Below are 27,030 nucleotides of genomic sequence, written 5' to 3' on the forward strand. Positions count from 1 at the left end.
AATGTTCTCTGTTAAATTAAAGGAATAAAATTGTTAGTTTTTACTTTAAATAGTGAGATCTGGGATAGTTCTTTGCCTCTCGAAATTTAACAGATTACGGCACGAAGTGAGCTTCTCTGTGGGTCGGGTTTAAATAGCAGAGGAGTTTATTCTGTGTCTTAACAGCTTTCGGGCTCTTGTCTGTGATTTGAACAGGTTTGGACAGATCCAGTCTGAGATTTGGACGGATTTGAATAGATTTAAGGTAATAGAAAAGCCCTTTAGATTTAAACACTTGCTGGTCAGTGTGCTAGATCTTTGAATAAAATGAAGGCGAGATAATTTGTTTACTTTTGGTTACTTGTGGTTAGTTAAATTAAAAGTGACAGAAATTGCTCTTCAAATTGCTAAAGAGGTTCTGGCATTTGAAGGTGATTCCCAAATTTGCTTAGAAAGTTTAGAAAAAGACCATACTCTTAGAATTAGTAAAGAGGTTAGAATTGGGTTTAACCAAGGACAAAAGTAAAGCTGAAATTGCAAGGGAATTACTCAAACACCTGGGTGTGTCAACGAAACAGACAAGTGCACTAGAGTTAGGAAATCTTAAATTACAATTGAGGAGAATGGAGTTAGAAGATAAACAGAGAGAGAGGAAAGAGAGAGAAGAAAAAGTAAAGGTTCTTAGCTGAGCAAAGAGAGAGAGAAGAGAAAGAAAAGAAAGGGAGAGAGAACAAGAGAGAGAATTTGAACTTGAGTTAACAGGATCGAGATTAAAAGAGAAGGTAGTAATATATAAAAAAATGTCAAAACTCTGCCACATTAAAGAAGTCAAAGCCTTCTTTATTTAATTTGAAAAATTGGCTTCGCAGATGTGGTAATCCAAGGATTTATGGGTAATGCTAGTTCAGACTAAACTGGCAGGCAGAGCTAGTGAGGTATTTGCCACGTTGTCAGATGAGGGGTAAGAGATTATGAAGATATCAAACAGGCTATTTTAAGTGCTTATGAATTGGTACCAAAAACATATACACAGCGGTTCAGAAATGTAAAGAAGGAACGAGGTCAGACTTATGTTGAATTCGAAAAATTAAACAAACAAGCAGTCATTTATCAGGGTGCTAGCGTTAAAAATAGATAAGACCTATGAGGCTCTAAGAGAGATTATTCTGCTGGAGGAATTTAAAAGCTCGCTTCCAGAGTTGATAAGAATTCACGTGGAGGATCAGAAAGTTTAGGAAGTGAGAAGGGCAGCAGAATTAGCAGATGAATACATGTTGGTGCATAAGATGAGCTCTTCTAGCCATAATTTCATCCTGTGGAGGGACAGAAGTTGGGAGAAGGGGAGATTCTACACTACGAAACTAAGAGTAGAGAGTACTGCTTAAAAAAGAAGCCCAAGAAGGTGGAAAGGAGGTGAAAGGCCTCAGGTGTTTCCACTGTGGTAAAGTGCAACACATAAACTCACAGTGCTGGTCATTAAAACATGTCACTGTGGGAAAAGATGTGGTAAAAGAAGCTAAGCCAGTGGCATTAGTGAAGGTAGTAAAGGAAACCCCAAGAAAACTGAGGAGCTACAGCAGAGTGCACAGCCAGGGCATGGGCTGGGTATGGAGCTGGTGCCTGATCTCGACAAAGAATTTGCCTCTGTGGGTAAAATTTACTCAAAGAACAGGGGAAGAAGGGAAAGAAGTTATAATTTTGAGAGACACAGGATCTAACTAACATCTAATAGTAAGAGATGAGTGAATTTGCTTTCTGCCCTGTTACCAGAGAGATTGGCAATTTTTGGGATAGATGGACAGAAATTTAGTGTTGCCCTATGTAAGATCAGGTTGGAGAGCCAACTCAAGACTGGGGTCCCTCCCCCACTCCAACCTCTCACCCTCACAACACACAGCCCTCCAATCCCTCTGCTCCAATCCCAACCTCACCATCAAGCCAGCAGATAAAGGGGGCGCAGTGATAGTCTGGCGCACTGACCTCTACACCGCTGAAGCCAAACGCCAACTCGAGGACACCTCTTCCTACTGCCCCCTTGACCATGACCCCACCCCCCATCACCAAACCATCATCTCCCAGACAATACAGAACCTCATCACCTCAGGAGATCTCCCACGAACAGCTTCCAACCTCATAGTCCGGGAACCCCGCACTGCCCGGTTCTACCTCCTTCCCAAGATCCACAAGCCTGACCACCCTGGCCGACCCATTGTCTCAGCATGCTCCTGCCCCACTGAACTCATCTCTACCTACCTCGACACTGTCCTATCCCCCCTAGTCCAGAAACTCCCCACATACGTTCGAGACACCACCCACGCCCTCCACCTCCTCCAAGACTTCTGTTTCCCTGGCCCCCAACGCCTCATCTTCACCATGGATATCCAATCCCTCTACACCATCCGCCAAGACCAGGGCCTCCAAGCCCTCCGTTTTTTCCTCTCCAGACGTCCCCAACAGTACCCTTCCACCGACACTCATTCGTTTGGCCGAACTGGTCCTCACCCTTAACAATTTCTCCTTTGAATCCTCCACTTCCACCAGACCAAAGGGGTAGCCATGGGCACACGTATGGGCCCCAGCTATGCCTGTCTCTTTGTTGGCTACGTAGAGCAGTTGATCTTCCGTAATTACACCGGCACCACTCCCCACCTCTTCCTCCGCTACATTGATGACTGCATTGGCGCCACCTCGTGCTCCCGCGAGGAGGTTGAGCAATTCATCAACTTCACCAACACATTCCACCCCGACCTTAAATTTACCTGGACCATCTCTGACACCTCCCTCCCCTTCCTGGACCTCTCCATCTCCATTAATGACGACCGACTTGACACTGACATTTTTTACAAACCCACCGACTCCCACAGCTACCTGGATTACACCTCTTCCCACCCTACCGCTTGCAAAAATGCCATCCCTTATTCCCAATTCCTCCGCCTCCGCCTCCGCCGGATCTGCTCCCAGGAGGACCAGTTCCACCACAGAACACAGATGGCCTCCTTCTTTAGAGACCCCACTACCAGGGATATATTTCCCTCCTCACCCCTTTCTGCCTTCCGCAAAGACCGTTCCCTCCGTGACTACCTGGTCAGGTCCATGCCCCCAAACAATCCACCCTCCAATCCTGGCACTTTCCCCTGCCACCACAGGAACTGTAAAACCTGCGCCCACACCTCCTCCCTCACCTCTATCCAAGGCCCTAAAAGAGCCTTCCACATCCAAAGTTTTACTTGCACATCCACTAATATCATTTATTGTATCCGTTGCTCCCGATGCGGTCTCCTCTACATTGGGGAGACTGGGCGCCTCCTAGCAGAGCGCTTTAGGGAACATCTCCGGGACACCCGCACCAATCAAACACACCGCCCCGTGGCCCAACATTTCAACTCCCCCTCCCACTCTGCCAAGGACATGGAGGTCCTGGGCCTCCTTCACCGCCGCTCCCTCACCACCAGACGCCTGGAGGAAGAACGCCTCATCTTCCGCCTCGGAACACTTCAATCCCAAGGCATCAATGTGGACTTCAACAGTTTCCTCATTTCCCCTTCCCCCACCTCACCCTAGTTCTAAACTTCCAGCTCAGTAACTGTCCCCATGATTTGTCTGGACTTATCCTACCTGCCTATCTCCTTTTCCACGTATCCACTCCACCCTCTCCTCCTTGATCTATCACCTTCAACCCCTCCCCCACTCACCCATTGTACTCTATGCTACTTTCTCCCCACCCCCACCCTCCTCTAGCTTATCTCTCCACGCTTCAGGCTCACTGCCTTTATTCCTGATGAAGGGCTTTTGCCCGAAATGTTGATTTCGAAGCTACTTGGATGCTGCCTGAACTGTTGTGCTCTTCCAGCACCACTAATCCAGAATGGGGAAGTAACAGTGGAAGTGATTGACAGACTGTCAGGTCCAGGAATCCAGCTTGTTCTTGGGAATGATTTAGCAGAATCAAAAGATGGGAATGACACCCCTTGTGGAGAAGCCCAAGGAAGATCAAGAAACTGAGGAGTTAAAAGAAAAATATCCTGGTATTTTCCCAGACTGCGTACTAGAAAGATCCCACTCTCATAAGTCACAGCACGAAGCAAAAACTAAATAGAAAGATGAAGGAGTTGAGGTTTAGTTAGTGGACACCCTGTTTGCTGTAATGGTGCAGGAAAAACCTAAACAGGCAGAAGGTCAGACAGAAGTGTTTAGTCCTGAAAGGTTAATGGAATTGCAACAGCAAGACAAGATGATAGAAGATATATATGTGGATGTGTATTCCGAAAAGGAGGCAGAGAATACTCCTGAGGATTGTTATCCGAAAGATAGAATCCTAAGACGAAAATGAAAACCATGGCAGGTTGGTGCAGAGGAGAAGTGGGCCAAAGTGCACCAGATTGTGTTGCCAGTAGCATACGGATATAGGTGGTGTTACAGGTAGCACATGAACTACCCGTAAAGACTCAGGCTTAGAAGTACAAAAGCATTTCTATTGGCCTGAACTGCACAAGGATGTTGTTAACTTTTGCTGTACATGTCATACATGCCACATGGGAAGTAAGACACGGGCAGTAATAAAACTAGCACATTTGTTGCCAATTTCTGTATTCGAAGAACCTTTCATGTGGGTTATAGTTGATTGTGTAGGTCCCCTCCTGAGAACTAAAAGTGGGAGCCAGTACTTGTTAACCATAATGGATGTGTCTACCAGATTTCTGAAGGCAATTCTATTATGGAGTATTAAGGCAAAAAGGGTCGTAGAGGAGTTAGTAACTTTCTTCATGCGGTATGGGCTATCCAGAGAGATTCATTCGGACCAAGGGTCTAATTTTACTGTTAGTCTGTTTAAAGAAGTCATGGATAGCTTAGGTATACAGCACTTTAAATCCAGTGTGTATCATCCTAAAACCCGGGGAGCTTTAGAAAGGTTGCATCAGATCTTGTAGACCATGTTGACAGTATGCTATCAGGATTGGGATAAAGGTATCCCATTTGTACTAATTGCCAGGGGAGATGCCCCCAACGAATCTCCTCAGTTTACTCCCTTCAAGTTAATATTTGGACGTGAAGTGAGAGGCCTTTGAAATTAGTCAAAGAGAAATTGACAGGACCAAAGTCGGAGATCTCACATTTGATTATGTATCGGAGGTGAGGGAGAGATTAGATACTGTTTAGCTAACTCACCTATTCAATTTAAAGAGGGAACAGCATAGATTGAAGCAGGTGGCAGATGAAAGTCTGAGACTCTGATGTTTTCCTGAGGGGATAACGTGTTAGTATTGTTACCAGTGATTGGAGGTCCCTTCAAAGCCAGGTTTAGTAGTCCCTATCAATTTGAGAAAAAGTTGAGCCAGGTGAACTATCTTGTAAAGAAGCAACATAGAATAAAAACTGTGAGAGACCGTATTACGCTAGAGAGAAAAAAACAGCGAAACAGGTGTTAGTTACTGCCCCGCAGAGTGAGGAATCAAATCCTGATGATGTGGATTTTGAGGTGCCACAAAAGATGTTAAAAAAATGAAGTCACCCTTGAGGAGTGAGATAAGTTAATAAGCAATCTGTCTCAGGAGCATAGAACACAGTTGAAAGATTTGTTACTTCAGTATGAGAACATATGTAGGAATCAGTTAGAGAGGAGACTAATGTTATTGTACATGAAACAGACATAGGGAATACTGCTGCGATAAAACAATACACCTATTGGCTTAATCCTTTCAAAGTCAGACAGGTCCAGAAGGAGGCGGAGGCCATGCTCGATGAGGATACCATTGAACCAAGCCAGAGCGAGTAGAGTTCGCTGATCATCTTAGTTCCCAAACTGGATGGGACAAAACATTGTTGCGTGGATTATTGGAAGGTCAACGCTGTTACAAGTCAGACTCAGATCTAATATCGAGGTTGGAGGACTGTATTGAGAAAGTTGGACAAGCCAGTTACATCACCAAGTTGAACTTACTGTGTGGTTACTGGCAGGTACTTTTATCAGAGACAGTGAAAGAAATGTCTACATTTGTAACCCCAAGTGGGCTTATATCAATTCAAAGTGATGCCTTTTGGAATGAAGAACACACCCACCACATTCCAAAGACTCATGAACAGAGTTGTCGCTGGGTTTACAAACTGTGCAGTCTATCTGGATGATATAGTGATCTTTAGTGAGTCCTATAATGATCATATGGTACAGATGGCAGAGCTCTTTGAACGACTACAAGAAGCAAAACTGGTAATAAACTTAAACAAAACTGAATTTGCAAAGCAAAGGTGACGTTCTTGGGACATAACATCGGTCATGGAAGGTTGACCCACGGAACGCAAAGACGAAGGCCGTCGAGGAATTTCCACGACCAACCTCGAAGAAAGAGGTGCCTCGATTCTTCGGACGCAGCGGATTCTATTGGAAGTTTGTTCTAAACTTCAGCAGTGTAGTGGCCCCAATAACCGATCTGCTGAAGAGAAACACAGTTTCGATGGACAGAACCTGATGAAGGACTTTTGCCCAAAACGTCGATTTCAAAGCTCCCTGGATGCTGCCTGAACTGCTGTGCTCCTCCAGCACCACTAATCCAGAATCTGGTTTCCAGCATCTGCAGTCATTGTTTTTACCACCCAGAACAATGCCAGAAGGCAATTGACCATTTGAAAGCCATATTAACCATCACAGTTTTAGCTACACCAAACTTTCAAAACCCTTCAAAGTTGCCATCGATGCTAGTGACATAGGAGTTGGAGCTGTACTGCTACAGGATGATGATGATGGGATTGAACTGCCAGTTTGGTTACTTTTCAAAGAAACTCAACATCCACCAGAGGAAATACTCCATGACTGAAAAAGAACTATTGAGTTTGGTACTGGCCTTACAACATTTTAATGTGGATGTCATGAACAATGCATCAGAGATGGTTGTATACACGGATCACAATCCTCTTACATTCTTAGAATGCTTTAAAGACAAGAATATGAGACTATTTTGTTAGAACCTTATGCTATAGATTTTAAATTTACATATCATACATGTTGCACGTTGTAAGAATTTAATCACAGATGCATTATCACACATTGAACTCAAAACATAGATGAGATTGGTATCTATTCAATGTTATATATAGGTGAGAAGAAGTCAGTATGAACTTAGATTAAAGTCATGTCTGTCATGGTAATGTGGTCAAGGAAAAGAACAAAAAAAAGTCATCTGTTCATTATGATCTTAAGGAGGATTTGGAGGATGTCAGGGAAGGCTTATCCAAATAGCAAACCAAACCCACAATAGTAACAGATGAGAAGCTCAAAGTATACTGAAGGTTACGACATAAATCTGGCAGTTTGTGGACTGGGAACCAGACAAAATGATGAAGAAAGTTGCTATGTTGTTACTCAAAGCTAATTTTATGACTTGTGTTCTTTTGGGGTGGGGTGAGATACTTCCCACCCCTTTGTGCTCTTGTTTATGTGGGACATTCTTAACTAAACAGGGACTGTAGAGATTCTAATTTGTCACAGGAATTCTTAAATTGCAAATTCACTATTTCAGCCATATATTTTGTACTGAAGCGTGGTTCTCATCAGTAATTTTAGCCTTCGATTTGTTTGCAAAAACAAGCTGGTGACCATGTTAGGAGAAAGTGAGGACCGCAGATGCTGGTGATCAGTCGGAATTGTGGTGCTGGAAAAGCACAGCAGGTCAGGCAGTATCCAAGGAGTAGGAGAGACAACATTTCCAGCATAAGCTGTTCATCAGGAACAAGAGGATGGGGCTGAGAGATAAATGGGAGAGGCGGGTGGGAAAGTAGTTAGGAACGCGACAAGGTGAGGGATGATGGTGAGAGGTCAGAGCAGAGGGTGGAGTGGATAGGTGGGACAGAAGATCAAGAGGGCAGTGCTGAGTTGAAGGGTCGGACTGGGGTGAGGTGGAGTAGGGGAGATGAGGAAACTGGTGAAATCGACATTGATTCCATGTGGTTGGACGGTCCCAAGGCGGAAGATGGTGAGAAATGGGAGGAACTGTGAGGAACAGAAACTGAAATTTTAGAATAGATGCTGCTTTATTCGACATTTTTCCTCCAGTTGTTGGGTGGCTTGGGTTTGGCAGTGGAGAAGGCCAAGGACTTGCATGTCTTTCGTAGATTAGGAAGGGGAGTTGAAGTGGTCAGCCACAGGGGTTGTTTAGTGAGTGTCCCAGAGATGTGGTGGGCAGCATGGTGGCACAGTGGTTAGCACTGCTGCCTCACAGCGCCGGAGACCCGGGTTCAATTCCCGCTTCAGGCGACTGACTGTGTGGAATTTGCACGTTCTCCCCGTGTCTGCGTGGGTTTCCTCTGGGTGCTCCGGTTTCCTCCCACAGTCCAAAGATGTGCAGGTCAGGTGAACTGGCCATGCTAAATTGCCCGTAGTGTTAGGTAAGGGGTCGATGTAGATGTAGGGGTATGGGTGGGTACGCTTCGGCGGGGCGGTATGGACTTGTTGGGCCGAAGGGCCTGTTTCCACACTGTAAGTAATCTAATCTAATGTTTCCTGAAATGTTCCGCAAGTTAGCGTCCTCTCTCCCCAACGTACAGGAGACCACACCAAGAGCAATGGACACACGAGACAAGGTGTTTGTATGTACAGGAAAATCTCTGCTGCATATGGAAGGATCCTTTGGGACTCTGGATGGAGGTGAGGGGCGAGATGGAGGTGAGGGGCGGGGGGAAAGAGGTGGAGGGTGTTTGTGGGGAATGTGGACCTAACGAGGGAAAGGGGTTGGGAGGGAAATATATCTCTGGTGGTTGGGTCTGACTGTTGGTAGCGGAAATGGCAAAGGATGATGCTTTGTATCCGGAGATAGGTGGGGTGGAATTTGAGGACCGGGGGGTTCTATCCTTATTGCAGTTGGAGGGGTGGGGTTCAAGGGCGGAGGTGCAGGAAGTTACAGGACATTGGTTAGGCCACTTTTGTAATATTGCTTGCAAATCTGGTCTCCTTCCTATAGGAAGGATATTGTAAAACTTGAAAAGGTTCAGAAAAGATTTGCAAGGTTGTTGCCAGGGTTGGAGGATTTGAGCTATAGGAAGAGGTTGAATAAGCTGGGGCTGTTTTCCCTGGAGTATCGGAGGCTGAGGGGTGACATTATAGGGGTTTATAAAATCATGAGGAGCATGGATAGGCTAAATAGACAAGGTCTATTCCCTGGGGTAAGTACGTCCAGAACTAGAGGGCGTAGGTTTACGGTGAGAGGGGAAAGATATAAAAGAGACTTAAGGGACAACTTTTTCACACAGAGGATGGTGCATGTATGGAATGAGCTGCCAGATGAAGTGATGGAGGCTGATACAATTGCATCATTTAAAAGGCATCTGGATGGATATATGCACGGTAGGGTTTGGAGGGATATGGGCTGGGTGCTGGCAAGTGGGAATAGATTAGGTTGAGATATCTGGTTGGATGGACGAGTTGGACCGAACGGTCTGTTTCTGTTCTGTACATCTCTATGACACTAAGTGGAGGAGATGCGGTGAAGGGAATTGTTGACCATATGGGAGTGAAATTGCGGTCCTTGAAGTAGGAGGCCACCAGGGATGTTCTGGATTGGAACTGATCCTCCTGGGAGCAGGTGTGGTGGAGGCGTTGGAATTAGGAATAAGGGACAGCATTATTACAGGAGGGGGGTTGGGAGGAGGTGCAGTCCAGGCAGCCCTTGAACCCACTCCCCAACTGCAAGGAGGATAGAATCTTCCCGTTCCTCACCATCCACCCCTTTAACCTCCAGCTACAATGCATTATCCTCCGCCATTTCTGCCACCTACAGTCAGACCCAACCACCAGGGATACATTTCCCTCCCCACCCCTTTCAGCATTCCGCAGAGACCATTCCCTCCGAGACTCCCTTGTTAGGTCCATGCCACACCTACCAACCCACTCTCCACTCCCAGCACCTTCCCTTGCAAGAGGTGTAAAACCTGCGCCCATACCTTCCCCTTCACCTCCCTCCAAGGCCCCAAAGGATTCTTTGACATGCAGCAGAGATTTTCCTGCACACCCAAACACCGCACCCCTCCAACCGCAACAAGGACGCAACCCCCCCAGTCCTCACCTTCTACCCCACCAACCTCCGGATACAGTGCATCATCGTCTGCCATTTCCGCCACCTACAAATGGACCCTGCCACCAAAGACATATTTCTCTCCCCACCCCTATCTGCTTTTTGTAAAGACCATTCCCTTCGCGACTACCTTGTCAGGTCCACTCCCCCTAACAATCCACCGTCCCCTCCTGGCACCTTCCCCTGCCGCCACTGGAATTGCAAAAGCTACACCCACACCTGCCCTCTCACCTTCATCCAAGGCCCCAAAAGAGCCTTCCACCTCTATCCAAGCTTCACCTACACTTCCACATGTCATTTACTGTATCCATTGCACCCAATGCAGTCTCCTTTACATTGGGGAGATAGGACGCCTACACGCAGTTCGCTTCAGAGAACATTTTCAGGACAACCGCATCAATCAACCCACCGCCCCATAGCCGAACACTTCAACTCTCCCTCCCACTCTGCTAAAGACATGCACATCCTGGGCCTCCTCCACTGCCACTCCCTTACCACCTGACGCCTGGAGGAAGAATGCCTCATTTTCCACCTTGGGACCCTCCAACCCCATGGTATCAATGTGGATTTCACACCAGTTTCCCCATTTCCCTTCCCCCCACCTTATCCCAGTTCCAACCTTCCAGCTCAGCACCGTCCTCATGACCTGTCCCATCTGTCCACCTATCCACCTATCTGTCGACCTATCATCTTTACCCCCACTCCACCCACCTATTGCACTTTCAGCTACCTTCTCCACAGCCCCATTTTGCTTCCCATTTATCTCTCCACCTGGAGGCTCTCAGCCTCATTCCTGGTGAAGGGCTTTTGCCTGAAACGTCGATTTTCCTGCTCCTTGGATGCTGCGCTTTTCCAGCAACACACTCTTGGCCTCATCTACTGTGTCCGTTGCTCTCGATGTGGTCTCCTCTACATTGGGGAGACAGGACGACAACTTGCAGAACATTTCAGAGAACATCTTTGGGACACATGCACTAAACAACCCCACTGCCCTGTGGCCGACCACTTCAATTCCCCCGAGGACATGCAAATCCTGGGCCTCCTCCACCACCAGATCCTAGCCATCTGACGACTGGAAGAACATCTCACCTTCTGCCTTGGGATCCTCCAACCACATGGAATCAATGTCAATTTCACCAGTTTCCTTATTTCCCCACCCCCACCTTATCCCAGATCCAACTTTCCAACTCAACACCGCCCTCTTGAACTGTCCCACGTGTCAATCTTCCTTCCCACCTATCCGCGCAACCCTTCGCTCTGACCTTCATCTACCTAATGCGTTCCTAGCTAACATCCCCCCCTCCCCTCAGTCCCCATAAGCCCCTCCACATTCCTGATGAAGAGCTTATGCTCGAAATGTCAACTCTCCTGCTCTTCGGATGCTGCCTGACCGGCTGTGCTTTTCCACAGTTTTGACTCTGATCTCCAGCATCTGCAGTCCTCACTTTCTCCTAGGGTTGTTAAGGCAGCATATGGTGTGTTGGCTTTCATTAGCAGTGGGATTGAGTTTAAGAGCTGTGAGGTTATGCTGCAGCTCTATAAAGTCCTTGTTAGACCACACAAAATATTGTTTTCAGTTCTGGTTGCCTCATTATAGGAAGGATGTGTAAGCTTTCGAGAGGGTGCAGAGATTTATCAGGATGCTGCCTAGACTGGAGGGCACTTCTTATGAAGAAAAGTTGAAGGAGTTAGGACTTTTCTCATTGGAGTGAAGAAGAATGAGAGGTGACTTGATAGAGGTGGACAAGATGATGAGAGGCATAGAGTGGATAGCCAGAGAAATTTTCCAAAGGTGGAAATGGCTATCACAAGGGGGCATAATTTTAAGATGTTTGGAGGATGTTAGGGGAGATGTCAGAGGTAGGTTCTTGACACAGTGGTGAGTGCGTGGAATGCACTGCCAGCAGTGGTAGTAGAGTCAGATACATTACATTTAAGCAAGTCTTGGATAAGCACATGGATGATAGTAAAATGAAGGATGTTGAGGTTAGTTTGATCTTAGAGAAGGATAAAACGTCGGCACAACATAGAGGGTTGAAGGACCTTTATTGTTATACGTTCTAGATGCATGGCAATACTAGCTCCGAGTCACCTTGCAAATCACACACCGTTCTGTTTTGGAACTATATCATCTTTTCTATGTTGCTGGGTCAAAATTCCATAGCATCCTTCTTAGCAATACTAAGTACCCACAATGCCAATTACTCCAGTCAATCAACAAGGCAGCTCACTACCGTCTTCTCAGGGCAGTTAGGGATGGGAGGAAATACTGACCCAGCCAGCAATGCCAATTTATGATTGAGATTTCCTGTGAATTGGCAAGTTACAACTGAAATTTCACAGTTTCACATTCAGCTGTGAGTATTTTTGCTGAAATTTCCTATCAATTTCATTAGTTTATTCACAACATCAAAAATGGACAGTAACAATTGAAAATCAGCTTAAACAGTCAGGGTCCAAGAAAAATTATGAACACTCAGCAGAAAATATGATAATTTGAGTGGTAACCTATATATTATTCATACACATTAGCATAGCAGCAGCTTCCACCAATTCTTTTTTGTTTTATCAGCACCATCTGAGTGAAACCATCACAAAGATAGCAGAATTTTAAATACTAGTTACAAGGATGGAAATCTTAAACTATAATGGAACCAATGTAATTCGTGCCCAGTTTTCCACTTTTCTATTACATGCAAAGTAGAAATTTAACACACCGAAAAGCAGAATATTGTGGATGCTGCATGACTTACTCTGTTTCCAGGATTTTTGGTTTTGGTTTTGGTTTTGGAAGCTTATCCCATCTTGAAGAATGTGATTGAAAATCATTCACAATGTTTAATGTGATTTATAATGAATCCCATAAAAATGCATGCAATGAAATGGAACTGTGAGATCTCCGTTAGGATAAAAAGTTCAGCATCCCCAAATAATTCCCAGAAAAATTACTTTGCCCCACCTAATGCCTTGATCTTAATTTTACACATTAGAAACCACTGTTGTCACTGAAAAGTAGCATGAACAGCTTTTTAAATGTCACTTGGGGAAAACATTACACAGTTATTTAAATTTCATGGCATTAGCAAAGTAACTGCTTTCTAGTCTAAGGAAAAAATAAATCTAATTGTACGGTCTGCTGCAGGATCATTGATGACAACTGATATTTATTGTTCTTATTATATTTCCTACAGTACCTGGTAGATGGATGAAGTGCAAATATGAAGCCTTAAGTGTGCCTGGTAGGGAAGCTATGGCTTATATTACATAGTACCCTCTTAAGTGCAAGACAAAATCAGCCCAAGTTAATAAGGCACAATATTTACATGTCAGGTAACAAGAACACAGCATCTTTCCCATTGACTGGCTCACAATTTTTTTTATTTTTCATATCAATCATGATGGAGTGAAAAACACGAGAAACAGGCAGATAATTTTACACATTCGATTGTGGAAAAGAAATGTGTTGTCAACCATCACATTAAAGCAAGACCAGTTTACTAACCTCTTTATGACAGACAGTACAGAGTGTCTGTAGGTTTTCAAGAGAGCATTGTCCTCCTCCACCATATACTGGTCTGATATGGTCCACTTGCCAGAACTGTCCCTCAGTTGGATTTAAAATAATGTCATTCAACTGAAACCAAGGGATTATCAAAAAAAAAATCAGTTATTTCATGATTCAAAACTTATGCAAATGTATCTTATTTCATCAAAAAACACAGATTTTTAAATGAATCATAATGCCACAACAAATTATTAAAGAAATTAATTTAAATATTTGTAAATAAACCTACTTCGAGTGAGAGGAAGAGTATTCAATAACATTTCTTTTGAGGAGATTATATTGTAGTAATTTTCAATTATTTCTGCACAAACATTACCATGGAAACCAGGTCATGATTCAGATGTGGGCTATACAGGGGCTTTGTGCGTTCAGAAGAAACAAGTTTGAAATAATTAGTAATTATATAACATTTTTAACGTATTAAAATACCCATGGCACTTCAGAGGAAATCAAATTTGGTTAGAAATCAAAAGTTTTTCACTGATCCACTCCAGAACATATAAGACCAGATTTTAAAAAGCTTAGTCAAAGGTGGGCTTTAAAGGAAGAAAGGCTGGCAGAGAAGTTTAAAGAGGGAATTCTCAAACTGAGGAACCTCAGCGAAAGTATAGCTCCCAATGTGGAGCTATTACAATGGGAGGCCAGAATTAGAGGTGCACAGATATCTTGGAGAGTTGAGGAGTGGAGAAACAAAATCATGGAGGGCCTTGAAAATAAGGCTGGATTTTAAAGTCAAGGCATTGTTTAACCAAGAACAAATGCAGGTCAGAGAGAGAGAGTGCAGTGGTGATGGATGCATAGGATAAAGTCCAGGGGAGGGATAGAGGTGGCAGTTAAGGAAAGGAATTTTTGTGAGGACCAAAGATGATTTTGCTTTTGCTAATAATTAATGGAAATTCTTTTGCTCACCTTGCATTAGATGTTAGAAAAATGGCCTAGTGTAGGGACAGCGAAAGAGTCAAGAAAGGCAATGCTGAAGTAAAGCTAGGTGTTATCAGTGTACTGTACATGCAAAAATAGATGCAGTGTTTTCAGATATGTCAGAGAGACAGCACCTAGGTGGGCCTCAGATAATTACAATCTATAGCAATGATAGATAAAATGACAAGTAATGTATCCAGGTTTGCTAATGATACAAAGCTAGGTGAGAATTCAAGCTGTGAAGAGGACACAGAGACTAACAAAGAGATATAGGCAAGTTAAGTGAATGAGCAACAAAATGACTGACTGAGTACATGGAACATAGGTGTAGCTCTTCGAACGTGCTCTGCCATTCTCAATCATGACTGATCATCTAAGAAACCACCACATTTCCATACAATCCCTTGATGTCATTAGTAAATAGAAAGCTATTAATCTCTGACTTGTGCTTACATAATGACTGAGCTTCCACAATCCTCTAGGATAGACAGTGAAAACATTTATTTTCATATCAGTCATAAATGACTTGCCCTTTATTGGATAGACAGTGAAAACATTTATTTTCATATCAGTCATAAATGACTTGCCCTTTATTTTGAGGTTGTATCCTCTGGTTTCAGATCCAAAGCCAAAGGAAATATATTGGCCCAGATTTTACAAAGGCCAGATAACCTTTTCTGCTGCATAGGTGAGAGTTGCGCATCGTATCCTACAGAATCACCAACATAGTGGACTCCAAGAGATTTCCTGGAAAATTGAAGATTCTGCTAGGCAATTCCCCTCTTCCTGGAGCCCTCTGAAAGTACCAATTAAAATCAGACACTTTGGAGGATTCAACTACAGTTAAGTAAATAATTATCCAAATAAAGTTTGGCAATTAAAAACCTTGTTTAATTTCTGGGTAAATACTAAATTGCATCCCCCCAACTCCAAATATAACACATCCCCAAATAAACATCATTCGACCCCTGAACTTCCAAACCCCTCTCCCTCCAAAAACCTGACACCCAGCCTGCCCTGCCCAGCTGATGTAATACCATTTCATCTCCCCATTCAGACCCACCCCATTCTCACTCCTTTGTATCTCAACTCCTTCCACTACCGGGTTTGACAGCACACCCCCACAGAACAATGCACACATACACCCTGACCTATCCTAAACATTCCATTAATTATCTGGCATCCTTCCTTGCATCCTGGCACCGTAGTATTCAATTCATTGATGCGTGGTTTGTCATCATTAATGGAGATGGAGAGGTCCAGTAAGGGGAGGGAGGTTTAGGAGAAGGTCCAGGTGAACTTGTCGTCATTAATGGAGATGGAGGGGTCCGGGAAGGGAGGTTGTCGTCATTAATGGAGATGGAGGGGTCCAGGAAGGGAAGTTGTCGTCATTAATGGAGATGGAGGGGTCCAGGAAGGAAAGTTGTCGTCATTAATGGAGATGGAGAGATCAAGGAAGGGGAGGGAGGTGTCAGAGAAGGTCCAGGTGAATTTGTCGTCAGGGCCAGCACCACTCTGATCTAAACCAGAGTATTCAAACCTGACACCTTACAAACTTAGCCGTTCACAGGAGCTGTCAAAGTGATTTAAATTTTCTGTATGACACATAATCACAGAATACCACAAATTCTTCTACACGAAAGCTAGCATGGTCTGACATCCCCCTAACATCCTGCACTATGAGGGACCTATTGGATTTGAAACTCGCTGTGAACTTCGAATGGAGCCGTTATCAGATTCTATTGATCAGGGGTCTTTATAAAAACAGGAACACAGTGATAATCTGACTCTGATTACCAATCCTTGGAATATCAAGCCCATCCTTTCGGCACCTATTTTGTTGATCTCTTCAAGAATTAGCTAAATTTCTCAGATTGCTTCTCACTTTTCCAAACTCCAGAAAAAGTAGGCTCAGTATCCTCAAAAGGTGATTGTGGCATTGTGTACTAGGAGAGTATTCAGATCCTCAGTCTAATTCTTCTGGGGACAATGATTCAAGTTGCACTATGGCAGCTGGTGAGATATAAATTCAATAAAAATCTGGAAATACAAGCTAGCCTAATGGCAACCATGTAACCACTGTCAATTGTTGTAAAAGCTTGAGAGAGAGAGAGAAAAAGAGAGAGAGAGAGAAAAAGAGAGAGAGAGAGAAAAAGAGAGAGAGAGAGAAAGAGAGAGAGAGAGAGAGAGATGAAAATCTTCTGATTTAACACTGGATCCAATCACAGTGGGGATTTTCAACTCCAAATAGAAGATTAAAACCTTTCTCCTCAATTACAGACACCCCAAACACTTCCTGAAAAGTCTGATAGAACAAAGACCACACCAATTAGGTTTCATACAAGGTCGATGGGCAGTAGCAGCAGCAACGCTGACTAATAATGTGTTCCCATTAATAATGGGAAGGGGCACTTTGCGTGGTACAAGCAGGGATATCAAATGCAGAAGCATTTTCTTTCTTTATTTAGTCATGGATTTATTTTGTTTTACAATAAAACGCAGTGTAAGTGAACACTGCAAATTAATTTTACTTGAAGTAAAACAAATTAATTCTTGCTTTTACCTGATCGAGGGAAAGCTGTGACAGCCATGTATTTTCAAGAAGCTCTTTCCGATGGGTTCTTGGTGTATCTCGGACACGAAGAAACAACTGCTGCACATCGAGGCCACACTGTTGGCAGATTCCACGCTCAGCCTCAAAAACCTTTGATCTCATGTAGCATCGATTGGACCGAACCAAAAAGTCTTCCTGACATTTTTGGGAGCAATATCGTGTATCCCAAGCTGTAGATTTATTATACTTGCTGACCTGGATTGTTGGCTGTTGACAAGCAAGGCAAAGAGGGTTTCCTTCTTTATTCACAGCTTGTACATAGCCAACTTCCAAAGAAATGGCATTAGTTAGAGGAGTCTTGTTGCAACTTTCATTCTTGACACTTTCACTTGTGTTGCTGAAAGAAAGACAAGTACGATATGATATGCACGTATTTTTAAGGATGAGCCTAAAATGTATTCAGTCTTTAAAATGAGGTAGCCCTTTGCAAATATGACTGTTCGAAAATGTATTAATCTTCTATGCCCAAATTTGACTTTAAGACAAAGCATGTTTTGAACCTATTAAATAGATAACCATGCCTGCTGAATGAGCTGAACATAGCTTTGTGAATATGTTGTTACTGCATTGAAATTTGGTTGTTAATATTGCCACATATAAAGTGAGCATTTCAAATTTCAAAGTGTACTTGCAATTTCTTTTAAGTACAATTACATGATTTTACTATGATTATTTTGATAATCACTGCATATTGGATCATATCTGAAGACTTACAGTATGAAGACCTCAATCATATTTACATCTCAAATTAATTACATTTGGTGGATTGCAACAATATTTTAAATTGAACATTTTCAGAAAACTGGTTGAAGGCTCAGGTTGAAATACCAGAGAAAAACATCTGATGATCATTCAACAGTGCAATTAATGCCTGCAACAGTAAATGAAGCTTGAAATATAAACTTCCAACAATTAGTATTACTCAAATGTCACAATGATAAAGCTAAATTCAGACTTTTAAAATAAGGAAAGCCAGATGGTTGAGTGGACAAATGTTTGATATAGCACAACAATTTAATGCATGTTAAGAGTAACACTATAAAACTAATTGCAAAACTTTGCAAAAATGCCATCTTATTTAATTATTTTTTAACATCAATTATGCTTGATCCAACTTTTATATATAGGAATTATTACTCTTAAAATGCTGTGCCTTTCTGGCAAGTGTTTTGATTATTTCTTCAGTGGTGCAATGCTGCCAAAGAATTGCACCATTTCTATCTCTCAATGTTTTATCATCTACTAAACATGAAACCATAGAAACATACTTGTTCAAATTTTCCTCACTTGGTTGATTGGAATTTTTGATTTTAATTTTGCCATGAAATGCAGACTCTCTTGCTATTACTCGCACAGTTCCTCCTTCACTTTGTGCCTTATTCAGAGATACATCAGCTACATCATCTTTAGTTATAAATCTAAATGAAAGAAATATTTCATAGAGTTTCAGTATGTCATTCCATCTTTATTATTGCAATGTAAGGACAAAGAAACATTGAGGTAAACAAACAAACAAATATTTTTTAAAATCTCTAGTTTTCACCCTGTGTTTTGAAATTTCATTTTAAAAAAAGAATAGGAATTCAGGAATATTAAAATAATCCAATGACCAGACTGTCACTAAAACCACAGCTTTAATCTTCTGAGTAAAAACCCAAAAACTATGGGGATGCTTTAAATCAAAGATAGAAATTGCAAGAAAACCTCAGCAGGTCTGTCAGCATTTGTGGAGAGAAATCAGTTCTGAGGAAGGGTCATTTGATCCGAAAAGTTAACTCTGATTTCTCGCCACAGATACTGCCAGACTGCTGAGCTTTTCCAGCAGTTTATGTTTTTGTTTGAGAATTAATCTCCTTTCCTTCACTGAAAAAAAGACTACCATTTTAGAGTCATAGAGATGTACAGCACAGAAACATATCCTTTGGTCCAACTCATCCGTGCCGACCAAGTATCCTAAACTAATCCCATTTGCCAGCACTTGGCTCATATCCCTTAAAATTGAACAAAATGTGCTACATTGTGCACAATGTAAATTGTAGGAATTTCATATTCTGACATCTTTGTTTTAATCTTAAATAACAATGGTGTCACAACATTAGGAACATCCTAATAAATCTTACCTTTTTGTACAGCCTTGTCTACGTTGGCTTTTCAATATATTTTCTAGCGCAAGAATAGGACTGCGGAACGTTTGACCACTCTTCCTAATTATTCTTTGCTTCATAGAGGACAAGCTGAGCCATTCTCGTACAAAACGCAGAAGCTGGAAATTCAATTTTAAAAAATGTAATGGAGTCAAGATGCAGATTTATACAGAGCTATAGGTAAAACAAACTGTTATGATAGCGACTCAGTTTCAATGGCATATATACACTCTCTGACCTGATCCACTTGGACCCCATTCCCCCCACTGACATGACCCTACCCCAGCTAGCCCATGACATACTCTGCACTCCTCACTCATCCAACTACTTACCTTACCTCTGTAGCTTCTTAAAGAGACTTTGGATTTTTAAACCCTGGAAAACAGCAGATGCTGTTGTTAGAGTTCCTGAGATGCTGTTGTGTAAGTGGGTACAGACTTTGGTTTTCAGCACTTACTCTGCACAGTTTTGGAAAGTTCCCACAGTCAGGGCACTCCATGCTGCTCAAGAGGCTTGAATCAGAACTTGTGAAGATCCAGGGCACGAGGAGTAGAAAGACAATCCAACTGTGACTGCCAGTTCTCAGAAGATATTGTTCACTCTCAATCAAAATTAACTATTGGTTCAAAATACGACTATTTGCACTATTTTGAATGGAAAAAGCCTTTCATTATTTTCAAATATTCTGACCAATGAGGAAGACGATGATCCAATTCTTACTGGATGTATTCATGATTCAGAAGATTGTGGATTCAAGTCTGAGCTCAGAAATATGAGCACATAATCCAAGCTGACACTGTTGTGTTGCCTTTTGAATGAGATATTAAATTAAAACTGAGACTGTCCACTCAGATTAACATGAGATCAAAGTGGATGATTCAAATATGAATGGAGGGAGTTCCCCTGGTGTGCTGCTCTGCTATTAATCCACAAAACTCCAAAACAGGTTATTTGGTCATTATGAATACCTTATAAATATTGGAAATGGAGATGTTTGCTGGTATGGCACAAAGTTCATTACCATCCACCACTCCTCAGATACTGAAGCAGTCCATGTCCAAACACACTGACAAAATCCAGGTTTGGGCTGAAAACTGGCAGCAAAACCCAGACAACATTCAGCTTTGGGCTGGTTTGACATGTAACATTTATGTTTAACGCCCTTAGTGAGAGATACCAATACCTCACCTTGACATTCAGTTGTATTTCTGTTGTTGAATCTTCCACTATCAGGGTTCCCTTTGACCAAAAGGAGGACCTGGAGCAGTCATATAAATACTGTACCTGTAACAGCAAGACAGAGTCTGGGAAGTCCTGACTCCTCAAAGCCTGCCATCGACAGTACACAGGTCAGGAGTATGATGGAATACTTCTCATCTGTCTGGATGGGCGCAGCTCCAAAAGCACTCAAGAAGGTCAACAACATATAGGACAAAGCAACCTGCTTGACTGACACTCCACTTAACATTTTCAACATTCACTCTCTCTGATGTACTATCTCCAAGATACACTCCAACAACTCACCAAAGCTCCTTCCAAACCCATGACCACCATACTCTGGAAGCAGAAGGGCAGCAGGTGGATGGGAACACCACCATGTGCACATTTCACACAAGATTCACACAATCCTGCTCTGGAAGTAATGCTGCCCTTTCACTGTTACCATGTCAAAACCCTGGAACTCCCTTTATAACAGCATTTTGGGTGAATTATGAAGTAAAGTGGTTCAAGAAAGCTGCTCACCATCATCTTCTCATGAGTCATTCGGGAATAACAATACATGTTAATAAAACATACAATGCTCACATGCTATGAATAAAATAATACATGATTGCTGTTTCCTGAAACTTCAAAAAGCTACAAAATGCAAATTCTTTCTTTCCATTAATTATAAGTACTCATACTATTCAGTTACAAAGGTTTAGAACATTTACTGCACTTTAGGAAGATTCTTGTAATTCAACATTTAGGTTTTTTTATTCATTCAAGGGATGAGAAAGTTGCAGGCAGGCCAACATTATATGCCCATTCCTACTTGCCCTTGACAATATTATAGCGAGAGGTCTACTTGAATGTCTGCAATCCATGCAGTGTAGGTGCACCCACAGAGCTGTTAGCTAAGTAGTTTCAGAATTCTGAATTAGCAACAATGAAGGAATGAATCAACTTGCAGATGGCCTTGTTTCCTATCGGTCTGCTGAATACTGTATTAGACTTGAACTTTTGTACCGTATTTGCAGCAGTTTAAGGAGAAATACTTTATCAAACTTAATTTTAATATATGCTCTTAAAGAAGTATTTCAGACAAGTAATGAAATTCAGACTGCAACCAAATGACTATTATACATTACAGGATTCTGATGATACCTGACATAGAAAATAATGCATCTCGATTAAAAAAATTTCAAATATATTCTATTTTATTTTATAAAATCTGTCAAAGACTTACCACACGACGATTTTCTTTCTGTTCAAAGTACGGTGGCAAATCTTCCCAGTTTTCTGATTGCACATCAAAAGGAATAAAATTGCAGTTTAAAGGTTCTTTGTCCTAATAATACACAAATAGCGAAAAGATTTTACCTGAATGCACCAGTACCACATGTTGACATCCAAACCAGTGGAAATAACACATTTTCCACATTTACAGTAGAAATAATCAAGTACACAAAGTTGCACGAACAGGACTGCTTGAACATAAAGCCAATTGAATGAAATGTTATCTACAATCTTAACAGTTCAAACTAAAACTTAGTTTAAGTTCATATCAAAGAGCAAAATAACACATGGCACATTGTCAATGAGAAGTGTAACAGAACATGCCAGAACAGCACCAGGCACTGCTAATGTTTCCTACTCTCTGTTTTAAATGGGCATCTCCCTTATTTTTAAACTAGACTCCTAGCTCTGGATTCTCCCACAACAGGAAACATCCTATCCACATCCAACTGGTCAGGTCCCCTCAGGTCTTATACATTTTAATTAAGTCCATTCTGATTCTCCTAAACTCCAAAAGGATCGCGGGCCACTATGTCTAGCCTTTCCCCATAAGGGTCATTCTAGGTATTACAGGGGATCCTCGATTTACAAATGTCTGACTTATGAATGCTCCTACTGAAACACAATTTGAAACAGGTTGTAATTTTAAAGATGAACACAACTTTTCATTTTCCTGCATTGTTTTCTGACTTGTGTAGAAAACAACATTTAAACACACTCCAGAAGAGAAGTCATTCACAACCTGGAACTGCCTGTAGTCGAGTAAACCTTCTCTGCACCACATGCAATGCACTAACATTTACTCAGTTCTCCAGCTGTGATCTCGCCAATGTCCTATGTAACCGAAGGCGAACTTCCCGACTCTTCCATTCAATGCCCCCCGCAATACACCATAATACTCTATTAGCTTTCCTGATTACTTGTTCTACGTGCATACTAAACTTCAGTGATTCATGGACGAGGACGCACAAATCTCACTGCTTCTGAAAACAGTTCATCCTTAATGTTCCAGGATACAAATGCTACAGGAAGGATAGAAAGGGAGGCAAGAGAGGAGCGGGAGTGGCATTTTTGATAAGGGATAGCATTACAGCTGTGCTGAGGGAGGATATTCCCAGAAATACATCCAGGGAAGTTATTTGGGTGGAACTGAGAAATAAGAAAGGGATGATCACCTTATTGGGATTGTATTATAGAGCTCCTAATAGTCAGAGGGAAATTGAGAAACAAAATTGTAAGGAGATCTCAGCTATCTGTAAGAATAACAGGGTAGTTATGGTAGGGGATTTTAACTTTCCAAACATCGACTGGGAATACCATAGTGTTAAAGGTTTGGATGGAGAGGAATTTCTTAAGTGCGTACAAGACAATTTCCTGATTCAGTATGTGGATGTACTTACTAGAGAAGGTGCAAAACTTGACTGACTCTTGGGAAATAAGGCAGGGCAGGTGACTGAGGTGTCAGTGTGGGAGCACTTTGGGGGCAGCGACCATAATTCTATTCGTTTTAAAATAGTGATGGAAAGGGATAGACCAGATCTAAAAGTTGAAGTTCTAAATTGGAGAAAGGCCCATTTTGACGGTATTAGGCAAGAACTTTGAAAAGCTGATTGGAGGCAGATGTTCGCAGGTAAAAAGGGACGGCTGGATAATGGGAAGCCTTCAGAAATGAGATAACAAGAATCCAGAGAAAGTATATTCCTGTCAGGGTGAAAGGGAAGGCTGGTAGGTATAGGGAATGCTGGATGACTAAAGAAATTGAGGGCTTGGTTAAGAAAAAGAAGGAAGCATATGTCAGGTAGAGACAGGATAGATCGAGTCAATCCTTAGAACAGTATAAAGGCTGTAGGAGTACACGGAAGAGGGAAATCAGGAGGGCAAAATGGGACATGAGATAGCTTTGGCAAATAGAATTAAGGAGAATCCAAAGGGTTTTTACAAATATATTAAGGACAAAAGGGTAACTAGGGAGAGAATAGGGCCCCTCAAAGATCAGCAAGGCAGCCTTTGTGTGGAGCCAGAAAATGGGGGAAATACTAAATGAATATTTTGCATCAGTATTTACTGTGGAAAAGGATATGGAAGATATAGACTGTTGGGAAATAGATGGCAACATCTTACAAAATGTCCAGATTACAGAGGAGCAAGAGCTGGATGTCTTGAAAGGGTTAAAGGTGGATGAATTCCCAGGACCTGATCAGGTGTAGCTGAGAACTCTGTGGGAAGCGAGAGACGTGATTGCTGGGCCACTTGCTGATATATTTGTATCATCGATAGTCACAGGTGAGGTGCCGGAAGACTGGAGGTTGGCAAACGTGGTGCCACTGTTTAAGAAAGGGCGGTAAAGACAAGCCAGGGAACGGTAGACCTGTGAGCCTGACAGCCTCGGTGGTGGGCAAGTTGTTGGAGGGAATCCTGAGGGACAGGACGTACATGTATTTGGAAAGGCAAGGACTGATTTGGGAGAGTCAACGTGGTTTTGTTCATGGGAAATCATGTCTCACAAACTTGATTGAGTTTTTGAATAAGTAACAAAGAAGATTGATAAGGGCAGAGCAGATGATGTGATCTATATGGACTTCAGTAAGGCGTTCGACAAGGTGCCCCATGGGAGACTGATTAGCAAGGTTAGATCTCATGGAGTATAGGGAGAACTAGCCATTTGGTTACTGAACTGGCTCAAAGGTAGAAGACAGAGGGTGGTGGTAGAGGGTTGATTTTCAGACTGGAGGCCTGTGACCAGTGGAGTGTCACAAGGATCGGTGTTGGGCCCTCTACTTTTTGTCATTTACATAAATGATTTGGATGCGAGCATAAGAGGTACAGTTAGTAAGTTTGCAGATGACACCAAAATTGGAGGTGTAGTGGACAGCGAAGAAGGTTACCTCAGATTACAAGAGGATTTGACCCCAGATGGGCCAATGGGCTGAGAAGTGGCAGATGGAGTTTAATTCAGATAAATGCGAGGTGCTGCATTTCGGGGTTGCAAATCTTAGCAGGACTTAGACACTTAATGGTAAGTTCTGAGGGAGTGTTGCTGAACAGAGACCTTGGAGTGCAGGTTCAAAACTCCTTGAAAGTGGAGTCGCAGGTAGATAGGATAGTGAAGGCAGCATTTGGTATGCTTTCCTTTATTGGTCAGAGTATTGAGTACAGGAGTTGGAAGGTCATGTTGTGGCTGTACAGGACATTGGTTAGGCCACTGTTGGAATATTGCGTGCAATTCTGGTCTCCTTCCTATCGGAAAGATGTTGTGAAACTTGAAAGGGTTCAGAAAAGATTTACAAGGATGTTGCCAGCGTTGGAGGATTTGGGCTATAGGGAGAGGCTGAACAGTCTGGGGCTGTTTTCTCTGGAGTGTCAGAAGCTGAGGGGTGTCCTTATAGAGGTTTACAAAATTATGAGGGGCATGGATAGTACAAATAGACAAAGTCTTTTCTGTGGGGTCGGGGAGTCCAGAACTAGAGGGCGTAGGTTTAGGGGGAGAGGGGAAAGATATAAAAGAGACCTAAGGGGCAACCTTTTCACGCAGAGGGTGGTACGTATATGGAAAGAGCTACCAGAGGATGTGGTGAAGGCTGGTACAATTGCGACATTTAAGGGGCATTTGGATGGGTACATGAATAGAAAGGGTTTGAAGGGATATGGGCCGGGTACTGGCAGGTGGGACTAGATTGGGTTGGGATATCTGGTCGACATGGACAGGTTGGACCGAAGGGTCTGTTTCCATGCTGTACATCTCTATGACTCTATAACTTTCAAAAGCTGATTGGGGGCAGATGTTCACAGGTAAAGGGACGGCTAGAAAATGGGAAGCCTTCAGAAATGAGATAATGAGAGTCCAGAGACAGTATATTCCTGTTAGGGTGAAAGGAAAGGCTGGTAGCTATAGGGAGTACTGGATGAGTAAAGAAATTGAGGGTTTGATTAAGAAAAAGAAGGAAACATACGTAAGGTATAGACAGGATAGACTAAGTGAATCCTTAGAAGAATATAAAGGAGTATACTTAAGAGGGAAATCAGGAGGGCAAAAAGGGGACATGAAATAGCTTTGACAAACAGAGTTAAGGAGAATCCAAAGGGTTTTTACAAATACATTAAGGCCAAAAGGGTAATTAGGGAGAGAATAGGGCCCCTCAAAGATCAGTAAGGCATCCTTTGTGTGGAGCCGCAGAAAATGGGGGAGATATTAAACGAGTATTTTACATCAGTATTTACTGTGGAAAAGGCTATGGAAGATATAGAAAGTAGCAAAATAAATGGTGACATCCTGCAAAATGTCCAGATTACAGACGAGGAAGTGCTGGATATCTTGGAATGCATAAAGGTGGATAAATCCCCAGGTCCTGATCAGTGTACCCTAGAACTCTGTGGGAAGCTAGGGAAGTGATTGTTGGGCCTCTTGCTGAGATATTTGTATTATTGATAGTTAAAAGGTGAGGTGCCGGAAGTCTGGAGGTTGGCTAACTAGTGCCACTCTTTAAGAAGGGTAGTAAGGACAAGCCAGGGAACTATAGACCAATGAGCCTGACCTCAGTGGTGGGCAAGTTGTTGGAGGGAATCCTGAGGGACAGGATGTACATATATTTGAAAGACAAGGACTGATTAGGGATAGTCAACATGGCTTTGTGCATGGGAAATCATGTCTCACAAACTTGATTGAGTGTTTTGAAGAAGTAACAAAGAGATTGATGAGGGCAGAGTGGTAGTTGTGATCTGTATGGAGGCATTAAGGCATTCGACAAGGTTCCCCATGGGAGACTGGTTAGCAAGGTTAGATCTCACGGAATACAGGAAGAACTCGCCATTTGGATCCAGAACTGGCTCAAAGGTAGAAGATAGAGGGTGGTGGTGGAGGGTTGTTTTTCAGACTGGAGGCCTGTGACCAGTGGAGTGCCACAAGGATCGGTGCTGGGTCCCCTACGTTTTGTCATTTACATAAATGATTTTGATGCGAGCATAAGCAGTATAGTTAGTAAGTTTGCAGATGACACCAAAGTTGGAGGTGCCGTGGACAGCGAAGAAGGTTACCTCAGATTACAACAGGATCTGGACCAGATGGGCCAATGGGCTGAGAAGTGGCAGATGGAGTTTCATTGAGATAAATGAGAGGTGCTGCATTTTGGGAAAGCATATCTTAGCAGGACTTATACACTTAATGGTAAGGTCCTAGAGAGTGTTGCTGAACAAAGAGACCTCAGAGTGCAAGTTCATAGCTCCTTGAAAGTGGAGCTACAGGTAGATAGGATA

At 42.6% G+C, this 27,030-nt stretch overlaps 1 protein-coding gene across 5 annotated transcripts in view; it reads right to left on the reverse strand.

Annotated features, from left to right (window-relative positions):
• zranb3 (zinc finger, RAN-binding domain containing 3) overlaps positions 1-27,030 on the reverse strand; it is a 186,525-nt gene that overhangs the window by 8,325 nt on the left and 151,170 nt on the right. For all 5 annotated transcript variants that reach the window (XM_072579672.1, XM_072579673.1, XM_072579671.1 and 2 more), the window contains 5 exons: positions 21,731-21,832; positions 19,258-19,400; positions 18,406-18,555; positions 17,087-17,474; positions 13,540-13,671 (listed from right to left, as the gene is read on the reverse strand). In XM_072579672.1, the coding sequence (XP_072435773.1) occupies positions 13,540-13,671; positions 17,087-17,474; positions 18,406-18,555; positions 19,258-19,400; positions 21,731-21,832 (915 nt within the window). The remainder of the gene's footprint in view (positions 1-13,539; positions 13,672-17,086; positions 17,475-18,405; positions 18,556-19,257; positions 19,401-21,730; positions 21,833-27,030) is intronic.

This window comes from Chiloscyllium punctatum, chromosome 10, assembly GCF_047496795.1.
Source record: "Chiloscyllium punctatum isolate Juve2018m chromosome 10, sChiPun1.3, whole genome shotgun sequence".
NCBI lineage: Eukaryota > Metazoa > Chordata > Chondrichthyes > Orectolobiformes > Hemiscylliidae > Chiloscyllium > Chiloscyllium punctatum.